Below are 18,596 nucleotides of genomic sequence, written 5' to 3'. Positions count from 1 at the left end.
TGGTGGCTCCAGTATCAGCACCCTGTTGGTGGCTCCAGTATCAGCACCCTGTTGGTGGCTCTAGTATCAGCACCCTGTTGGTGGCTCTAGTATCAGCACCCTGTTGGTGGCTCCAGTATCAGCACCCTGTTGGTGGCTCCAGTATCAGCACCCTGTTGGTGGCTCCAGTATCAGCACCCTGTTGGTGGCTCCAGTATCAGCACCCTGTTGGTGGCTCCAGTATCAGCACCCTGTTGGTGGCTCCAGTATCAGCACCCTGTTGGTGGCTCTAGTATCAGCACCCTGTTGGTGGCTCCAGTATCAGCACCCTGTTGGTGGCTCCAGTATCAGCACCCTGTTGGTGGCTCCAGTATCAGCACCCTGTTGGTGGCTCCAGTATCAGCACCCTGTTGGTGGCTCCAGTATCAGCACCCTGTTGTCTGTTGGTGGCTCTAGTATCAGCACCCTGTTGGTGGCTCCAGTATCAGCACCCTGTTGGTGGCTCCAGTATCAGCACCCTGTTGGTGGCTCTAGTATCAGCACCCTGTTGGTGGCTCCAGTATCAGCACCCTGTTGGTGGCTCTAGTATCATCACCCTGTTGTCTGTTGGTGGCTCCAGTATCAGCACCCTGTTGGTGGCTCTAGTATCATCACCCTGTTGTCTGTTGGTGGCTCTAGTATCAGCACCCTGTTGTCTGTTGGTGGTTCCAGTATCAGCACCCTGTTGGTGGCTCCAGTATCAGCACCCTGTTGGTGGTTCCAGTATCAGCACCCTGTTGGTGGTTCCAGTATCAGCACCCTGTTGTCTGTTGGTGGTTCCAGTATCAGCACCCTGTTGGTGGCTCCAGTATCAGCACCCTGTTGGTGGTTCCAGTATCAGCACCTTGTTGGTGGTTCCAGTATCAGCACCCTGTTGGTGGCTCCAGTATCAGCACCCTGTTGGTGGCTCTAGTATCATCACCCTGTTGTCTGTTGGTGGCTCTAGTATCAGCACCCTGTTGTCTGTTGGTGGTTCCAGTATCAGCACCCTGTTGGTGGCTCCAGTATCAACACCCTGTTGGTGACTCCAGTATCAGCACCCTGTTGTCTGTTGGTGCCTCCAGTATCAGCACCCTGTTGGTGGCTCTAGTATCAACACCCTGTTGGTGGCTCCAGTATCAGCACCCTGTTGTCTGTTGGTGCCTCCAGTATCAGCACCCTGTTGTCTGTTGGTGCCTCCAGTATCAGCACCCTGTTGGTGGCTCTAGTATCATCACCCTGTTGTCTGTTGGTGGCTCTAGTATCAGCACCCTGTTGTCTGTTGGTGGCTCTAGTATCAGCACCCTGTTGGTGGCTCCAGTATCAGCACCCTGTTGGTGGCTCTAGTATCAGCACCCTGTTGTCTGTTGGTGGCTCCAGTATCAGCACCCTGTTGGTGGCTCTAGTATCAGCACCCTGTTGGTGGCTCCAGTATCAGCACCCTGTTGGTGGCTCCAGTATCAACACCCTGTTGGTGACTCCAGTATCAGCACCCTGTTGTCTGTTGGTGCCTCCAGTATCAGCACCCTGTTGGTGGCTCTAGTATCAACACCCTGTTGGTGGCTCCAGTATCAGCACCCTGTTGTCTGTTGGTGCCTCCAGTATCAACACCCTGTTGGTGACTCCAGTATCAGCACCCTGTTGGTGGCTCTAGTATCATCACCCTGTTGTCTGTTGGTGGCTCCAGTATCAGCACCCTGTTGGTGGCTCTAGTATCAGCACCCTGTTGGTGGCTCCAGTATCAGCACCCTGTTGTCTGTTGGTGGCTCTAGTATCAGCACCCTGTTGGTGGCCCTAGTATCAGCACCCTGTTGGTGGCTCTAGTATCAGCACCCTGTTGGTGGCTCCAGTATCAGCACCCTGTTGGTGACTCCAGTATCAGCACCCTGTTGGTGACTCCAGTATCAGCACCCTGTTGGTGGCTCCAGTATCAGCACCCTGTTGGTGGCTCCAGTATCAGCACCCTGTTGGTGCCTCCAGTATCAGCACCCTGTTGGTGGCTCCAGTATCAGCACCCTGTTGGTGGCTCTAGTATCAGCACCCTGTTGGTGCCTCCAGTATCAGCACCCTGTTGGTGCCTCTAGTATCAGCACCCTGTTGGTGGCTCCAGTATCAGCACCCTGTTGGTGGCTCTAGTATCAGCACCCTGTTGGTGGCTCCAGTATCAGCACCCTGTTGGTGGCTCCAGTATCAGCACCCTGTTGGTGGCTCCAGTATCAGCACCCTGTTGGTGGCTCCAGTATCAGCACCCTGTTGGTGGCTCTAGTATCAGCACCCTGTTGGTGGCTCCAGTATCAGCACCCTGTTGGTGGCTCTAGTATCAGCACCCTGTTGGTGGCTCTAGTATCAGCACCCTGTTGGTGGCTCCAGTATCAGCACCCTGTTGGTGGCTCTAGTATCAGCACCCTGTTGGTGGCCCTAGTATCAGCACCCTGTTGGTGGCTCCAGTATCAGCACCCTGTTGGTGGCTCCAGTATCAGCACCCTGTTGTCTGTTGGTGGCTCCAGTATCAGCACCCTGTTGTCTGTTGGTGGCTCCAGTATCAGCACCCTGTTGGTGGCTCCAGTATCAGCACCCTGTTGTCTGTTGGTGGCTCCAGTATCAGCACCCTGTTGTCTGTTGGTGGCTCCAGTATCAGCACCCTGTTGGTGGCTCCAGTATCAGCACCCTGTTGTCTGTTGGTGACTCCAGTATCAGCACCCTGTTGGTGGCTCTAGTATCAGCACCCTGTTGTCTGTTGGTGGCTCCAGTATCAGCACCCTGTTGGTGGCCCTAGTATCAGCACCCTGTTGGTGGCTCTAGTATCAGCACCCTGTTGGTGGCTCCAGTATCAGCACCCTGTTGGTGACTCCAGTATCAGCACCCTGTTGGTGACTCCAGTATCAGCACCCTGTTGGTGGCTCCAGTATCAGCACCCTGTTGGTGGCTCCAGTATCAGCACCCTGTTGGTGGCTCCAGTATCAGCACCCTGTTGGTGCCTCCAGTATCAGCACCCTGTTGGTGGCTCCAGTATCAGCACCCTGTTGGTGGCTCTAGTATCAGCACCCTGTTGGTGCCTCCAGTATCAGCACCCTGTTGGTGCCTCTAGTATCAGCACCCTGTTGGTGGCTCCAGTATCAGCACCCTGTTGGTGGCTCTAGTATCAGCACCCTGTTGGTGGCTCCAGTATCAGCACCCTGTTGGTGGCTCCAGTATCAGCACCCTGTTGGTGGCTCCAGTATCAGCACCCTGTTGGTGGCTCCAGTATCAGCACCCTGTTGGTGGCTCTAGTATCAGCACCCTGTTGGTGGCTCCAGTATCAGCACCCTGTTGGTGGCTCCAGTATCAGCACCCTGTTGGTGGCTCTAGTATCAGCACCCTGTTGGTGGCTCCAGTATCAGCACCCTGTTGGTGGCTCTAGTATCAGCACCCTGTTGGTGGCCCTAGTATCAGCACCCTGTTGGTGGCTCCAGTATCAGCACCCTGTTGGTGGCTCCAGTATCAGCACCCTGTTGTCTGTTGGTGGCTCCAGTATCAGCACCCTGTTGTCTGTTGGTGGCTCCAGTATCAGCACCCTGTTGGTGGCTCCAGTATCAGCACCCTGTTGTCTGTTGGTGGCTCCAGTATCAGCACCCTGTTGTCTGTTGGTGGCTCCAGTATCAGCACCCTGTTGGTGGCTCCAGTATCAGCACCCTGTTGTCTGTTGGTGACTCCAGTATCAGCACCCTGTTGGTGGCTCTAGTATCAGCACCCTGTTGTCTGTTGGTGGCTCCAGTATCAGCACCCTGTTGGTGGCTCCAGTATCAGCACCCTGTTGGTGGCTCCAGTATCAGCACCCTGTTGGTGGCTCCAGTATCAGCACCCTGTTGGTGGCTCCAGTATCAGCACCCTGTTGTCTGTTGGTGACTCCAGTATCAGCACCCTGTTGGTGGCTCTAGTATCAGCACCCTGTTGGTGGCTCCAGTATCAGCACCCTGTTGGTGGCTCCAGTATCAGCACCCTGTTGGTGGCTCTAGTATCAGCACCCTGTTGGTGGCTCCAGTATCAGCACCCTGTTGGTGGCTCCAGTATCAGCACCCTGTTGGTGGCTCCAGTATCAGAACCCTGTTGGTGGCTCCAGTATCAGCACCCTGTTGGTGGCTCTAGTATCATCACCCTGTTGTCTGTTGGTGACTCTAGTATCATCACCCTGTTGTCTGTTGGTGGCTCCAGTATCAGCACCTTGTTGGTGACTCCAGTATCAGCACCCTGTTGGTGGCTCCAGTATCAGCACCCTGTTGGTGGCTCTAGTATCAGCACACTGTTGGTGGCTCCAGTATCAGCACCCTGTTGGTGGCTCCAGTATCAGCACCCTGTTGGTGGCTCCAGTATCAGAACCCTGTTGGTGGCTCCAGTATCAGCACCCTGTTGGTGGCTCTAGTATCATCACCCTGTTGTCTGTTGGTGGCTCTAGTATCAGCACCCTGTTGTCTGTTGGTGACTCCAGTATCAGCACCCTGTTGGTGCCTCCAGTATCAGCACCCTGTTGGTGCCTCCAGTATCAGCACCCTGTTGTCTGTTGGTGGCTCCAGTATCAGCACCCTGTTGGTGGCTCTAGTATCAGCACCCTGTTGGTGCCTCCAGTATCAGCACCCTGTTGTCTGTTGGTGCCTCCAGTATCAGCACCCTGTTGTCTGTTGGTGGCTCTAGTATCAGCACCCTGTTGTCTGTTGGTGGCTCTAGTATCAGCACCCTGTTGTCTGTTGGTGGCTCTAGTATCAGCACCCTGTTGTCTGTTGGTGGCTCTAGTATCAGCACCCTGTTGGTGCCTCCAGTATCAGCACCCTGTTGTAGCTTGGTGAGGAGTATGCCCTGGCCATGATACATATTAATATTATTATTCTAGAACCTGTTGGAGAAGTCAGCGGAGAGGGAGACCCATCAGGAGTATGCCCTGGCCATGATCCAGTGTAAGGTTCTGAAGCAGCTGGAGAATCTGGACCAGCAGAAGTATGATGATGAGGATATCACTGAAGACCTGAAGTTCCTGCTGGAGAGGCTAGGGGAGAGCGTTCAGGACCTCAGGTTTGTGACCTCTAACCCAGTTAACACCCAGACAGACTGATACGCTCAACATCGCTCTATATTAAGGGTGTGTTCGTAAATTCAATCTGGAGTGCCGGAGTGCTCTCGGCGTTCGTACATTCGTAAAATAGGGTTGATTCGAGTGTTCTGACCTCACAACGGCAGTCAAGCACCCAAGCTACCTGGCTGACGTTGGCTAGCTTCTTCCAGACACAAATGAGAGAACACCTCACTCTGACCATTTTACTCGCCCTAGCAGAGCTGGTTATCCAGAGTGTTGGTGACTGTAACTGTGCTGCTGTCAACAATTTAATTACACTTTTTTGCCAACGCTAACTGACACCAACAGGTGTTGAACGTCCGTAAATTTGTCAGTTATTTTCCCTCCCTCTATCTCTCTCTCTCTCTCTTTCTCTCTGTGTCTCTGTTTCTCTCTCCCTCCCTCCCCTCTGTCTCTCTCCCTCCCTCTGTCTGTCTCTCTGTCTGTCTCTCCCTCTCCCTCTGTGTGCCCCCTTCTGTGTCTCTGTCTCTCCTTCTCTCCCTCTGTGTGTGTCTCTCTCTCTCTCTCTCTGTGTCTCTCTGTCTCTCTCTCCCTCCCTCTGTCTGTGTCTCTCTCCCCCTGTCTGTTTTTGTCTCTCTCTCTCTCCCCTTCGTCTCTCTCTCTCTGTCTGTGTCTCTCTGTCTCCCTCTCTCTGTCTGTGTCTCTCCCTCCCTCTGTCTCTCTCCCTCCCTCTGTCTGTGTCTCTCTCCCCCTGTCTGATTTTGTCTCTCTCTCTCTCTCTCTCTCTCTCTCTCTCTGTCTCTGTCTCTGTCTCTGTCTCTGTCTCTGTCTCTGTCTCTGTCTCTCTCTGTCTCTGTCTCTGTCTCTGTCTCTGTCTCTGTCTCTGTCTCTGTCTCTCTCTCTGTCTCTGTCTCCCTCTCAGTTCGTTTGATGAGTACAGTTCGGAGCTGAAGTCCGGTCGCCTGGAGTGGAGCCCGGTCCACAAGTCAGAGAAGTTCTGGCGTGAGAATGCCGTCCGCCTCAACGAGAAGAACTACGAACTCCTCAAGTAAGTCACCTAGTGTTCACTAGGTTTGGGCAGGATACAAATGTTCATATCATCATACCAGTCTTCTCTCACCCCGGGATTTTTGATATTACCGGCTTAGTACACAAGGCGGCGCCAAAAAAGCCCATTTGGGCGTTTATTACCGGAATGCTAACAAAATTAGCACAAGTAATAGCGAATTTCCATGGAGGCTGCTAGCTAAATATGCTAATAAGCGCAAACAAAAATAAACTAATTGCCAAGACAGGCTATCCAGCTCATAAAGTTATACATAGGTAGGAGCTACCGAATGTTATTTTTGGTGAATTTGGAAATGTACAAAGAAATGTGAACGAGAGACATTGTGCAAATGAAAAGATTTGACTGGCTCTCCAACACTGTGTCTCTGTGGAGTCGCTAGGGAAACGGGCCTGCTCTGCACGGAGAAGAGGAGGAGCAGACGGGCTGAGAACAGAGAGGAGAAAACATTCAAGGAAATCAAGATAGCAGTGGCAGCTGTACAGATAACTGATCCAAAGGGCTTTGACTTCTGAAACACGGCAGGAAGCTAACACAATATGATGCCCCATCACCTTATTCATTCAGCCACTTACTGAGCTAAGTAGCAAGTTAAACTGAGGGGTTGTGTTAATGCAGAACTATACATACTTTGCACCCCTACAGATTTGTGTGGTGCATGATGCCCCTGATTAGTGGATATGTGTTGGTTTAAGGTATTTTAGATGGATTTCTAACTACCGTATAGGCTAAAAAAGTTACCCATCTCCAAATGGAGGGCCCCTTAGGGGTGTGTACTCAGTCCCCTCCTGTACTCCCTGTTAACCCAAGACTGCGTGGCCAAACACGACTCCAACACCATCATTAAGTTTGCTGACGACAACAGTGGTAGGCCTGATCACCGACAATGATGAGACAGCCTATAGGGAGGTCAGGACAACAACCTCTCCCTCAACGTGAGCAAGACGAAGGAGGTGATTGTGGACTACAGGAAAAGGCGGGCCGAACAGGCCCCCATTAATATCAACGGGGCTGTAGTGGAGCGGGTTGAGTTTCAAGTTCCTTGGTGTCCACATCATCAACAAACTATCAGCTTGTGTGATGAGGTATCTGATGTTAGTGTGATGAGGTATCTGATGTTAGTGTGATGAGGTATCTGATGTTAGTTGTTAGTGTGGTGAGGTATCTGATGTTAGTTGTTAGTGTGATGAGGTATCTGATCTTAGTTGTTAGTGTGATGAGGTATCTGATGGTAGTTGTTAGTGTGATGAGGTATCTGATGTTAGTTGTTAGTGTGATGTGGTATCTGATGTTAGTGTGATGAGGTATCTGATGTTAGTGTGATGAGGTATCTGATGTTAGTGTGATGAGGTATCTGATGTTAGTGTGATGAGGTATCTGATGTTAGTGTGATGAGGTATCTGATGTTAGTGTGATGAGGTATCTGATGTTAGTGTGATGAGGTATCTGATGTTAGTGTGATGAGGTATCTGATGTTAGTGTGATGAGGTATCTGATGTTAGTTGTTGGTGTGATATGGTATCTGATGTTAGTTGTTGGTGTGATGAGGTATCTGATGTTATTGTTAGTGTGATGTGGTATCTGATGTTAGTGTGATGAGGTATCTGATGTTAGTGTGATGAGGTATCTGATGTTAGTGTGATGAGGTATCTGATGTTAGTGTGATGAGGTATCTGATGTTAGTGTGATGAGGTATCTGATGTTAGTGTGATGAGGTATCTGATGTTAGTGTGATGAGGTATCTGATGTTAATGTGATGAGGTATCTGATGTTAGTGTGATGAGGTATCTGATGTTAGTGTGATGAGGTATCTGATGTTAGTTGTTGGTGTGATGAGGTATCTGATGTTAGTTGTTGGTGTGATATGGTATCTGATGTTAGTTGTTGGTGTGATGAGGTATCTGATGTTATTGTTAGTTGTTAGTGTGATGTGGTATCTGATGTTAGTTGTTAGTGTGATGAGGTATCTGATGTTAGTGTGATGAGGTATCTGATGTTAGTTGTTAGTGTGATGTGGTATCTGATGTTAGTTGTTAGTGTGATGAGGTATCTGATGTTAGTTGTTAGTGTGATGAGGTATCTGATGTTAGTGTGATGAGGTATCTGATGTTAGTGTGATGAGGTATCTGATGTTAGTGTGATGAGGTATCTGATGTTAGTGTGATGAGGTATCTGATGTTAGTGTGATGAGGTATCTGATGTTAGTGTGATGAGGTATCTGATGTTAGTGTGATGAGGTATCTGATGTTAGTTGTTGGTGTGATGAGGTATCTGATGTTAGTTGTTAGTGTGATGAGGTATCTGATGTTAGTTGTTAGTGTGATATGGTATCTGATGTTAGTTGTTAGTGTGATGTGGTATCTGATGTTAGTTGTTGGTGTGATGAGGTATCTGATGTTAGTTGTTAGTGTGATGTGGTATCTGATGTTAGTTGTTAGTGTGATGTGGTATCTGATGTTAGTTGTTGGTGTGATGAGGTATCTGATGTTAGTTGTTAGTGTGATGAGGTATCTGATGTTAGTTGTTAGTGTGATGAGGTATCTGATGTTAGTTGTTGGTGTGATGAGGTATCTGATGTTAGTTGTTAGTGTGATGAGGTATCTGATGTTAGTGTGATGAGGTATCTGATGTTAGTTGTTGGTGTGATGAGGTATCTGATGTTAGTGTGATGAGGTATCTGATGTTAGTTGTTGGTGTGATGAGGTATCTGATGTTATTGTTAGTTGTTAGTGTGATGTGGTATCTGATGTTAGTTGTTAGTGTGATGAGGTATCTGATGTTAGTTGTTGGTGTGATGAGGTATCTGATGTTAGTTGTTAGTGTGATGAGGTATCTGATGTTATTGTTAGTTGTTAGTGTGATGAGGTATCTGATGTTAGTGTGATGAGGTATCTGATGTTAGTTGTTAGTGTGATGAGGTATCTGATGTTAGTCGTTGGTGTGATGAGGTATCTGATGTTATTGTTAGTTGTTAGTGTGATGTGGTATCTGATGTTAGTTGTTAGTGTGATGAGGTATCTGATGTTAGTTGTTAGTGTGATGTGGTATCTGATGTTAGTTGTTAGTGTGATGAGGTATCTGATGTTAGTTGTTGGTGTGATGAGGTATCTGATGTTAATTGTTAGTGTGATGAGGTATCTGATGTTAGTGTGATGAGGTATCTGATGTTAGTGTGATGAGGTATCTGATGTTAGTGTGATGAGGTATCTGATGTTAGTGTGATGAGGTATCTGATGTTAGTTGTTAGTGTGATGTGGTATCTGATGTTAGTTGTTAGTGTGATGAGGTATCTGATGTTAGTTGTTAGTGTGATGAGGTATCTGATGTTAGTGTGATGAGGTATCTGATGTTAGTGTGATGAGGTATCTGATGTTAGTGTGATGAGGTATCTGATGTTAGTGTGATGAGGTATCTGATGTTAGTGTGATGAGGTATCTGATGTTAGTGTGATGAGGTATCTGATGTTAGTGTGATGAGGTATCTGATGTTAGTGTGATGAGGTATCTGATGTTAGTGTGATGAGGTATCTGATGTTAGTGTGATGAGGTATCTGATGTTAGTTGTTGGTGTGATGAGGTATCTGATGTTAGTTGTTAGTGTGATATGGTATCTGATGTTAGTTGTTAGTGTGATGTGGTATCTGATGTTAGTTGTTGGTGTGATGAGGTATCTGATGTTATTGTTAGTTGTTAGTGTGATGTGGTATCTGATGTTAGTTGTTAGTGTGATGTGGTATCTGATGTTAGTTGTTAGTGTGATGAGGTATCTGATGTTAGTTGTTGGTGTGATGAGGTATCTGATGTTAGTTGTTAGTGTGATGAGGTATCTGATGTTAGTGTGATGAGGTATCTGATGTTAGTTGTTGGTGTGATGAGATATCTGATGTTAGTGTGATGAGGTATCTGATGTTAGTTGTTGGTGTGATGAGGTATCTGATGTTATTGTTAGTTGTTAGTGTGATGTGGTATCTGATGTTAGTTGTTAGTGTGATGAGGTATCTGATGTTAGTTGTTGGTGTGATGAGGTATCTGATGTTAGTTGTTAGTGTGATGAGGTATCTGATGTTATTGTTAGTTGTTAGTGTGATGAGGTATCTGATGTTAGTGTGATGAGGTATCTGATGTTAGTTGTTAGTGTGATGAGGTATCTGATGTTGGTGTGATGAGGTATTCCGATGTTATTGTTAGTGTGATGTGGTATCTGATGTTAGTTGTTAGTGTGATGAGGTATCTGATGTTAGTAGTTAGTGTGATGAGGTATCTGATGTTAGTGTGATGAGGTATCTGATGTTAGTTGTTGGTGTGATGAGGTATCTGATGTTAGTTGTTGGTGTGATGAGGTATCTGATGTTATTGTTAGTAGTTAGTGTGATGTGGTATCTGATGTTAGTTGTTAGTGTGATGAGGTATCTGATGTTAGTTGTTGGTGTGATGAGGTATCTGATGTTAGTTGTTAGTGTGATGAGGTATCTGATGTTATTGTTAGTTGTTAGTGTGATGAGGTATCTGATGTTAGTGTGATGAGGTATCTGATGTTAGTTGTTAGTGTGATGAGGTATCTGATGTTGGTGTGATGAGGTATTCCGATGTTATTGTTAGTGTGATGTGGTATCTGATGTTAGTTGTTAGTGTGATGAGGTATCTGATGTTAGTAGTTAGTGTGATGAGGTATCTGATGTTAGTGTGATGAGGTATCTGATGTTAGTGTGATGAGGTATCTGATGTTAGTTGTTGGTGTGATGAGGTATCTGATGTTATTGTTAGTAGTTAGTGTGATGTGGTATCTGATGTTAGTTGTTAGTGTGATGAGGTATCTGATGTTAGTTGTTGGTGTGATGAGGTATCTGATGTTATTGTTAGTAGTTAGTGTGATGTGGTATCTGATGTTAGTTGTTAGTGTGATGAGGTATCTGATGTTAGTTGTTAGTGTGATGAGGTATCTGATGTTGGTGTGATGAGGTATCTGATGTTAGTTGTTCGTGTGATGAGGTATCTGATGTTGGTGTGATGAGGTATTCCGATGTTATTGTTAGTGTGATGTGGTATCTGATGTTAGTAGTTAGTGTGATGAGGTATCTGATGTTAGTGTGATGAGGTATCTGATGTTAGTATGATGAGGTATCTGATGTTAGTGTGATGAGGTATCTGATGTTAGTGTGATGAGGTATCTGATGTAAGTTATTGGTGTGATGAGGTATCAGATTTTAGTTTTTGTTGTTAGTTTAAATGGATATCCCTCCAGTCTTCATAGATTTGTGAAAATATAGGTTGTGTTTTTTTGCCCCTAATTTGCGGAACAATCTGCACAGTTCACTGCCGTTAGATATGCTGGTGTCACTCAGGCGTTTCAGTTATTGATTTAAGGACCTCTATGTAGTTGAATGTGATTGCTTGTATTACTTATGTTTATTTTGTTATTGTGTGCTGAATTATATTGTTTTATACACGTGTATGTTTTGTTATTCTGTTAGTGTAACGTATACAGGGCTCTCTTGTAAAATCGATGTTTCATCTCAATGTGACTCCCTGTTTAAATTAAGGTTAAAATAAATAAATAAGGTCATCTAAAAGTATGTGGACACGCCTTCAAATTAGTGGATTCGGCTTTTTCAGCTACATCCTTTGCTGACAGGTGTATAGAATCGAGCACACTGCCATGCAATCTCCATAGACAAACATTGGAAGTTGAATGGCCAGTACTGAAGACTTAGTGACTTTCAACGTAGCACCGTCATAGGATTCCGAGGTCAGTTCGTCAAATGTCTGCCCTGCTAGAGCTGCCCCGGGCAACTGTAAGTGCTGTTATTGTGAAGTGGAAACGTCTAGGAGCAGCAACGGCTCAGCCGGCCTCCCGAGAGGCGCAGCGTTTTAAGGCATCACTACAGACCCAGGTTTGATCCCAGGCTGTGTTGCAGTTGGCTGTGACTGGGAGACCCATGGCCCAGCGTCAAATGGGTTAGGGGAGGGTTTGGCAGGCTGGGATGTTCTTGTCCCATCGTGCTCAAGCTACTCCTTGTGGCTGGCCGGGCGCACTCATGTTGATTTCAGCCGCCAGATGTACGGTGTTTCCTCCAACACATTGGTGCGGCTGGCTTCCGGGTTAAGCGAGCAGTGTGTCAAGAAGCAGTGCGGCTTGGCGGGGTCGTGTTTTGGAGGACGCATGGCTCTCGATCTTCGCCTCTCCCGAGTCTGTGCGGGAGTTGCAGCGATGGGACAAGACTGTAACTACTAATTGGAAATCACAAAATTGATGCAAAAAAAAGGGATAAGAAGAAAATGTAACACAACGGCTCAGCCTCAGTTGCAACACTCACTACCGAGTTCCAAACTGCCTCTGGAAGCAACGTCAGCACAATAACTGTCCATTGGGAGTTTCATGAAATGGGTTTCCATGGCCAAGCCTAAAATCACCATGCGCAATGCCAAGCGTCGGCTGGCGTGGTGTAAAGCTCACCACCATTGGACTCTGGAGCCGTGGAAACGCGTTCTCTGGAGTGATTAGTCATGCTTCACCATCTGGCAGTCTGACGTACTGGGTTTGGCGGATGCCAGGAGACCGCTACCTGCCCCAATGCATAGGGCCAACTGTAAAGTTAGGTGGAGGAGGAATAATGGCTGTTTTTCATGGTTCAGGCTCCTTATTTCCAATGAAGAGACATTTTAATGCTATAGCATACAATGACATTCTAGACGATTCTGTACTTCCAACTTTGTAGCAACAGTTTGGGGAAGTCCTTTTCCTGTTTCAGAATGACAATGCCCCCGTGCACAAAGCGAGATCTATACAGAAATGGTTTGTCGACCGGTGTGTAAGAATTTGTCTGGCTTGCACACCTTTGGGATAAATTGGAACGTCGACTGCGAGCCAGGCCAAATTGACCCACACTGTAAGTGCCCAGCCTCACTAATGCTTTTGTGGCTGAATGGAAGCAAATCCCCACAGCAATAATCCAACATCTAGTAGAAATCTTTCCCAGAACAGTAGAGGCTGTTATAGCAGTAAAGGGGGAACAACTCCATATTAATGCCCATGATCTTGGAATGAGATGTTGGATCAGCAGTTGTCCACATACTTTTGGTCATGTAGTGTATGTTGGTGGTTCTCTCTCCTTAGGATCCTAACTCGGCTGTTGGAGGTATCTGATGTTATGGTTAGTTATATGTTATATGTTCTCTCTCCTCAGGATCCTAACTCGGCTGTTGGAGGTATCTGATGTTAGGGTTAGTTATGTGTTATATGTTCTCTCTCTCCTCAGGATCTTTACTCGGCTGTTGGAGGTATCTGATGTTAGGGTTTTATTTTCTTTTGATTTATTACAAAAAACACAAGGAAGGGGTAACATTAAAGTATTAGAACATGAAAGACAAACAATACAGCATCAAGACACTATCAAACATGTATCAGTCTTTCCGCAACAGAGCCATCCTTATGTGTGAGGGTGCTTGTGCATGATGGTGATATAAAATATGTCATAGTTTCCTTTTTCATGATCACAATCTTGTGAAACCCGAACCCTCCAAGATCCCACACAGTTCCCCAATAGCTGTCCCTCAACCATTCGAGACCCCTCCCACAGCCCCCCCCCCCCCCCCCCCCCACCCCCAAGAACCACCCCCATTGCACCAACAACCAAGAGAACTAACGAGAAAAAAGGAAAAGCCAGAAAACAGAAAACAACAACGCAAAATAAATAATAATAATATATTTAAACAGAGGACATCAAGGACAACTGAAATCATAACAGCAATGCCAACTATATGTTTGTCTGGCACTATTACATGTATGTGTGTGTTCTTGTATGTGTTTATTTGAATGAGAGTGTGTGTATATGCATGTGTACAAACACCTGCACGGCATCACCCTCAGGCAAACCGGCATTAGCTGTAAAACCACTGCCACTTAGTGTTATTCAAATGTGCTTTTATTATGTTTTATTTAGACTTTTTTTTTTACCTTTATCTTTTGAGCATCATTCTCTCTCTCACACAGCAACTCCAGTCCCACTTGTCTCCAATTCCACATACCAACCCTCAGCTTCCCTCAGCCCATCCCATCTATCTTTGCTGGCCACCCACTTTGGGTTTCTACGCAACACATATCTTTCAACTATGCTATGATGTTTAACGTACAATTTCAATCTATCTAATCGAATACAATCTACAGATTGCGTGTTGAAGAGAAATACTTTTACTAAGAGTATTAGTAATTGACTGACCCGGTCTCTCCAGATCTCCTAACAGTACTATTTCTAGGGTCAATTATAGATCAATGCCATGCATTTTCAGACCAGAAACAGGATACCTGAGGGCAATACCAAAATAAATGGTCTATTGATTCTGTATCCTCACAACAAAATCTGCAGAGCTTCGATGATTTTATGCCCCAAATATTCAACATTTTGTTGGTGGCAAGAATTCTATATAGTAATTTTTGCTGAAAAGCACGAAGTCTGGAATCTTGCGTTGTTTTATATATCAACTCATACCATGGAATCGGTACATCAAAAATCTCTTCCCAACTATTTTGCAATCTGTATGGCACAGTTGTCAACATCCTGGTCCTCAAATGAAACTGGTATACTTTCCTATTTATTCTATTTTTATTCCTCCGCCAGTTTTGATCCTTTATATTGGGCAGACAGACCAGTTCCCGACCTCCTCCCGCTGCCACCCGCCTCCTCCATTTTTGGAGCAATGCTGTAATCAATTGGTTGTACTCTTGGATTGAGCAGACCTTCCCGTACAATTATGATAACTCCATAAAGGAAATAACTCTGCCATTACATTTTACAATATCATTTAAGAACAAAATACCCTTTTCAAACATCTTTCCCATAAATACAGGTGTATTTTTATCAACCAGCACATTTGAGTTCAGCCATTATATTTGTTCTATCTTTTCAGGGCGATGAAATTTAAATTGTAGCCAGCTCTGCAATGCTTGTTTGAAAAAGACAGATACTTTGAAAAAAGTACAAAGTGCACAAAGTCAAAAAAGGCCATTTTTAAACAATGGATGAGCTTTTCTTAGTAATCTACTGGAGAACCATTTAGGGTTCAAATAAAACTTTTGAATGAGTGAAGCTTTTAGAGAAAGGTTTAGTGCTTTTATATGTAATCATCTCAACCCACCCAATTCATATTCATTATATAGATAGGCTCATTTTATTTTGTCTGGTTTAGCGTCCCAGATAAAGCGAAGAAAAAAAATGCTCATATGATTTGAAAAACGAATCATCAGGAGTAGGCAGCTCCATCAGTAAGTGAGTAAACTGAGATATGGCTAAGGGGTTAATCAGGGCAATTTTTCCATAAATAGACAGGTATTTACCTCTCCAAGGTTGCAGGATCTTGTCTATTTTTACAAGTTTTCTATTGAAATTCATTGTGGAGAGCTTATTTATATCTTTTGTGATATGAATACCGAGTATGTCTACTTCACCATCAGCCCATTTTATAGGTAATCTGCAGGGTAATGTAAAAGTTGTATTTTTTAAGGATCCAATACGTAATATTGTACACTTAATTAGGTTTTAGTCCAGAGAGTACAGAAAAGTTATCTAGATCTTTAATGAGACATTGCAGGGATCTAGCTTAACATAAAACTTGAGTCATCGGCATACATGGACACCTTTGTTTTTAAGCCTTGGATTTCTAATCCTCTAATGTTGTTATTGGATCTGATTTTAATAGCTAGCATTTCGATAGCCATAACGAATAGATATGGTGACAGCGGACACCCTTGTTTACCTCCTCTTGATAATTAAAAACTCTGAGAAGTATCCGTTATTTACTATTTTACACCTGGGGTTGCTGTACATTATTTTTACCCATTTTATAAGAGAATTACCCAAATTGAAAAAATCCAGTCATTTATAAATAAAATCCAGTCTTACTTTATCAAATGCCTTTTCAAAATTCACTAAAAATACCATTCCTGGCTTCTTATATGTTTCATGATGTTCTATTATTTCTAGTAGTTGTTGTATATTATCTCCAATGTATCGTCCATGTAAAAAACCTGTCTGATCAGGATGAACAATACCTGGTAAAACCCTTTTAATTCTGAGTGCGATGCATTTTGCTAGTATTTTTGCATCACAACATTGAAGTGTAAGGGGCCTCCAGTTTTTTAGATAGACTGGGCCTTTATATTTGCCATCTGGGTCTTGTTTTAATAATAGAGAAATCAGACCTTCCTGCTGAGTACCTGACAGACTACCATTTCTATAGGAGTAGTTAAAACAATCTAACAATGGAGCTTTGAGTATATCAAAAAATACTTGATATACCTCTACCGGTATGCCATCAAGCCCTGGGGCTTTTCCAGAATTAAAAGATTTAATAGCCTCAAAAAGTTATTCATCTGTAATTTGGCCTTCGTACTGATCTTTCTGTACATTTGTTAGTTTTCCATTTTTTTATATTATTTGGAAAGAATTCCTTACCGTAATCTTCATTCAGTGGGAGAGGATGAGACGGAAAAGAGAACATCTGCCTAAAATAATTAACTTTTAAAATATCATTCGGAGAATCATAGATGACTCCGTCTTCAGTAACGAGTTTCAGCAAAAAAAAATAGTTAGCGTTACTGTATTGGAGATTCAGGAAGAATTTTGTGCATTTTTCTCCATATTCAATCCAGTTTGCTTTATTTCTGTAATATATTACATTAGATCGTTCTTGAATAAGTTCCTCAAGTTCTTTTTGTTTTTCCTCTAACTTATTTTGTATTTCTGTAGTATCGTTTTTATTGCCATCTACCTGTACTATTAGTCTCCTCAGGATCTTTACTCGGCTGTTGGAGGTATCTGATGTTAGGGTTAGTTATGTGTTATATGTTCTCTCTCCTCAGGATCTTTACTCGGCTGTTGGAGGTATCTGATGTTAGGGTTAGTTATGTGTTATATGTTCTCTCTCCTCAGGATCTTTACTCGGCTGTTGGAGGTATCTGATGTTAGGGTTAGTTATGTGTTATATGTTCTCTCTCCTCAGGATCCTAACTCGGCTGTTGGAGGTATCTGATGTTAGGGTTAGTTATGTGTTATATGTTCTCTCTCCTCAGGATCTTTACTCGGCTGTTGGAGGTATCTGATGTTAGGGTTAGTTATGTGTTATATGTTCTCTCTCCTCAGGATCCTTACTCGGCTGTTGGAGGTATCTGATGACCCTCAGGTTATTGCTGTAGCTGCTCACGATGTTGGAGAATACGTCAGACACTACCCTCGGGGGAAACGGTAAGGACACATAGAGTGTTATTATTGGATCGTACCATATCCTATTGTAGTGTTTACCAAATCCAGTCCTCCAGTAGCCCCGGACAAGCACACCCGATTCAACTTGCCAACTAATCATAAAGCCCCTGATGAGTTGAGTCAGGTGTGTTTGCCCAGAGCTACAACAAAACTGTGTGCTGTTGGGGACACTACCCCTCTACCTACCAATAATAACATGCTGTTGGGGGAACTGGAGGACTGGAGTTGGGTAAAAAAAATAAAAATAAATACCTCCCTGGCCTCCTCCCTGTCCTTCTCCCTCCACTACCTCCCTGGCCTCCTCCCTCCACTACCTCCCTGGCCTCCCCCCTCCACTACATCTCTACCTCCCTGGCCTCCCCCCTCCACTACATCTCTACCTCCCTGGCCTCCCCCCTCCACTACATCTCTACCTCCCTGGCCTCCCCCCTCCACTACATCTCTACCTCCCTGGCCTCCTCCCTCCACTACCTCTCTACCTCCGTGGCCTCCTCCCTCCACTACATCTCTACCTTCCTGGCCTCCTCCCTCCACTACATCTCTACCTCCCTGGCCTCCTCCTTCCACTACTTTCCTGGCCTCCTCCCTTTACTACATCTCTACCTCCCTGGCCTACTCCCTCCACTACCTCCCTGGCCTCCTCCCTCCACTACCTCCCTGGCCTCCTCCCTCCACTACCTCTCTACCTCCCTGGCCTCCTCCCTCCACTACATCTCTACGTCCCTGGCCTCCTCCTTCCACTACCTTCCTGGCCTCCTCCCTCTACTACATCTCTACCTCCCTGGCCTCCTCCCTCCACTACCTCTCTACCTTCCTGGCCTCCTCCCTCCACTACATCTCTACCTTCCTGGCCTCCTCCCTCCACTACATCTCTACCTTCCTGGCCTCCTCCCTCCACTACCTCTCTACCTTCCTGGCCTCCTCCCTCCACTACAACTCTACCTCCCAGGCCTCCTCCCTCCACTACCTTTCTACCTTCCTGGTCTCCTCCCTCCACTACCTTTCTACCTTCCTGGTCTCCTCCCTCCACTACATCTCTACCTCCCTGGCCTCCTCCCTCTACTACCTCCCTGGCCTCCTCCCTCCACTACATCTCTACCTCCCTGGCCTCCTCCCTCCACTACATCTCTACCTCCCTGGCCTCCTCCCTCCACTACATCTCTACCTCCCTGGCCTCCTCCCTCCACTACATCTCTACCTCCCTGGCCTCCTCCCTCCACTACATCTCTACGTCC

General features: G+C 45.6%; 1 protein-coding gene across 2 annotated transcripts in view; it reads left to right on the top strand.

The window, feature by feature from the left end:
* Nucleotides 1-18,596, top strand: part of LOC139550043 (V-type proton ATPase subunit H-like) — a 95,290-nt gene that overhangs the window by 59,551 nt on the left and 17,143 nt on the right. For both annotated transcript variants that reach the window (XM_071360623.1, XM_071360621.1), the window contains 3 exons: nt 4,862-5,040; nt 5,964-6,089; nt 17,242-17,343. In XM_071360623.1, the coding sequence (XP_071216724.1) occupies nt 4,862-5,040; nt 5,964-6,089; nt 17,242-17,343 (407 nt within the window). The remainder of the gene's footprint in view (nt 1-4,861; nt 5,041-5,963; nt 6,090-17,241; nt 17,344-18,596) is intronic.

The sequence above is a fragment of the Salvelinus alpinus genome, chromosome 23 (genome assembly GCF_045679555.1).
Source record: "Salvelinus alpinus chromosome 23, SLU_Salpinus.1, whole genome shotgun sequence".
NCBI lineage: Eukaryota > Metazoa > Chordata > Actinopteri > Salmoniformes > Salmonidae > Salvelinus > Salvelinus alpinus.
This window is presented reverse-complemented; position numbering and strand designations above follow the sequence as displayed.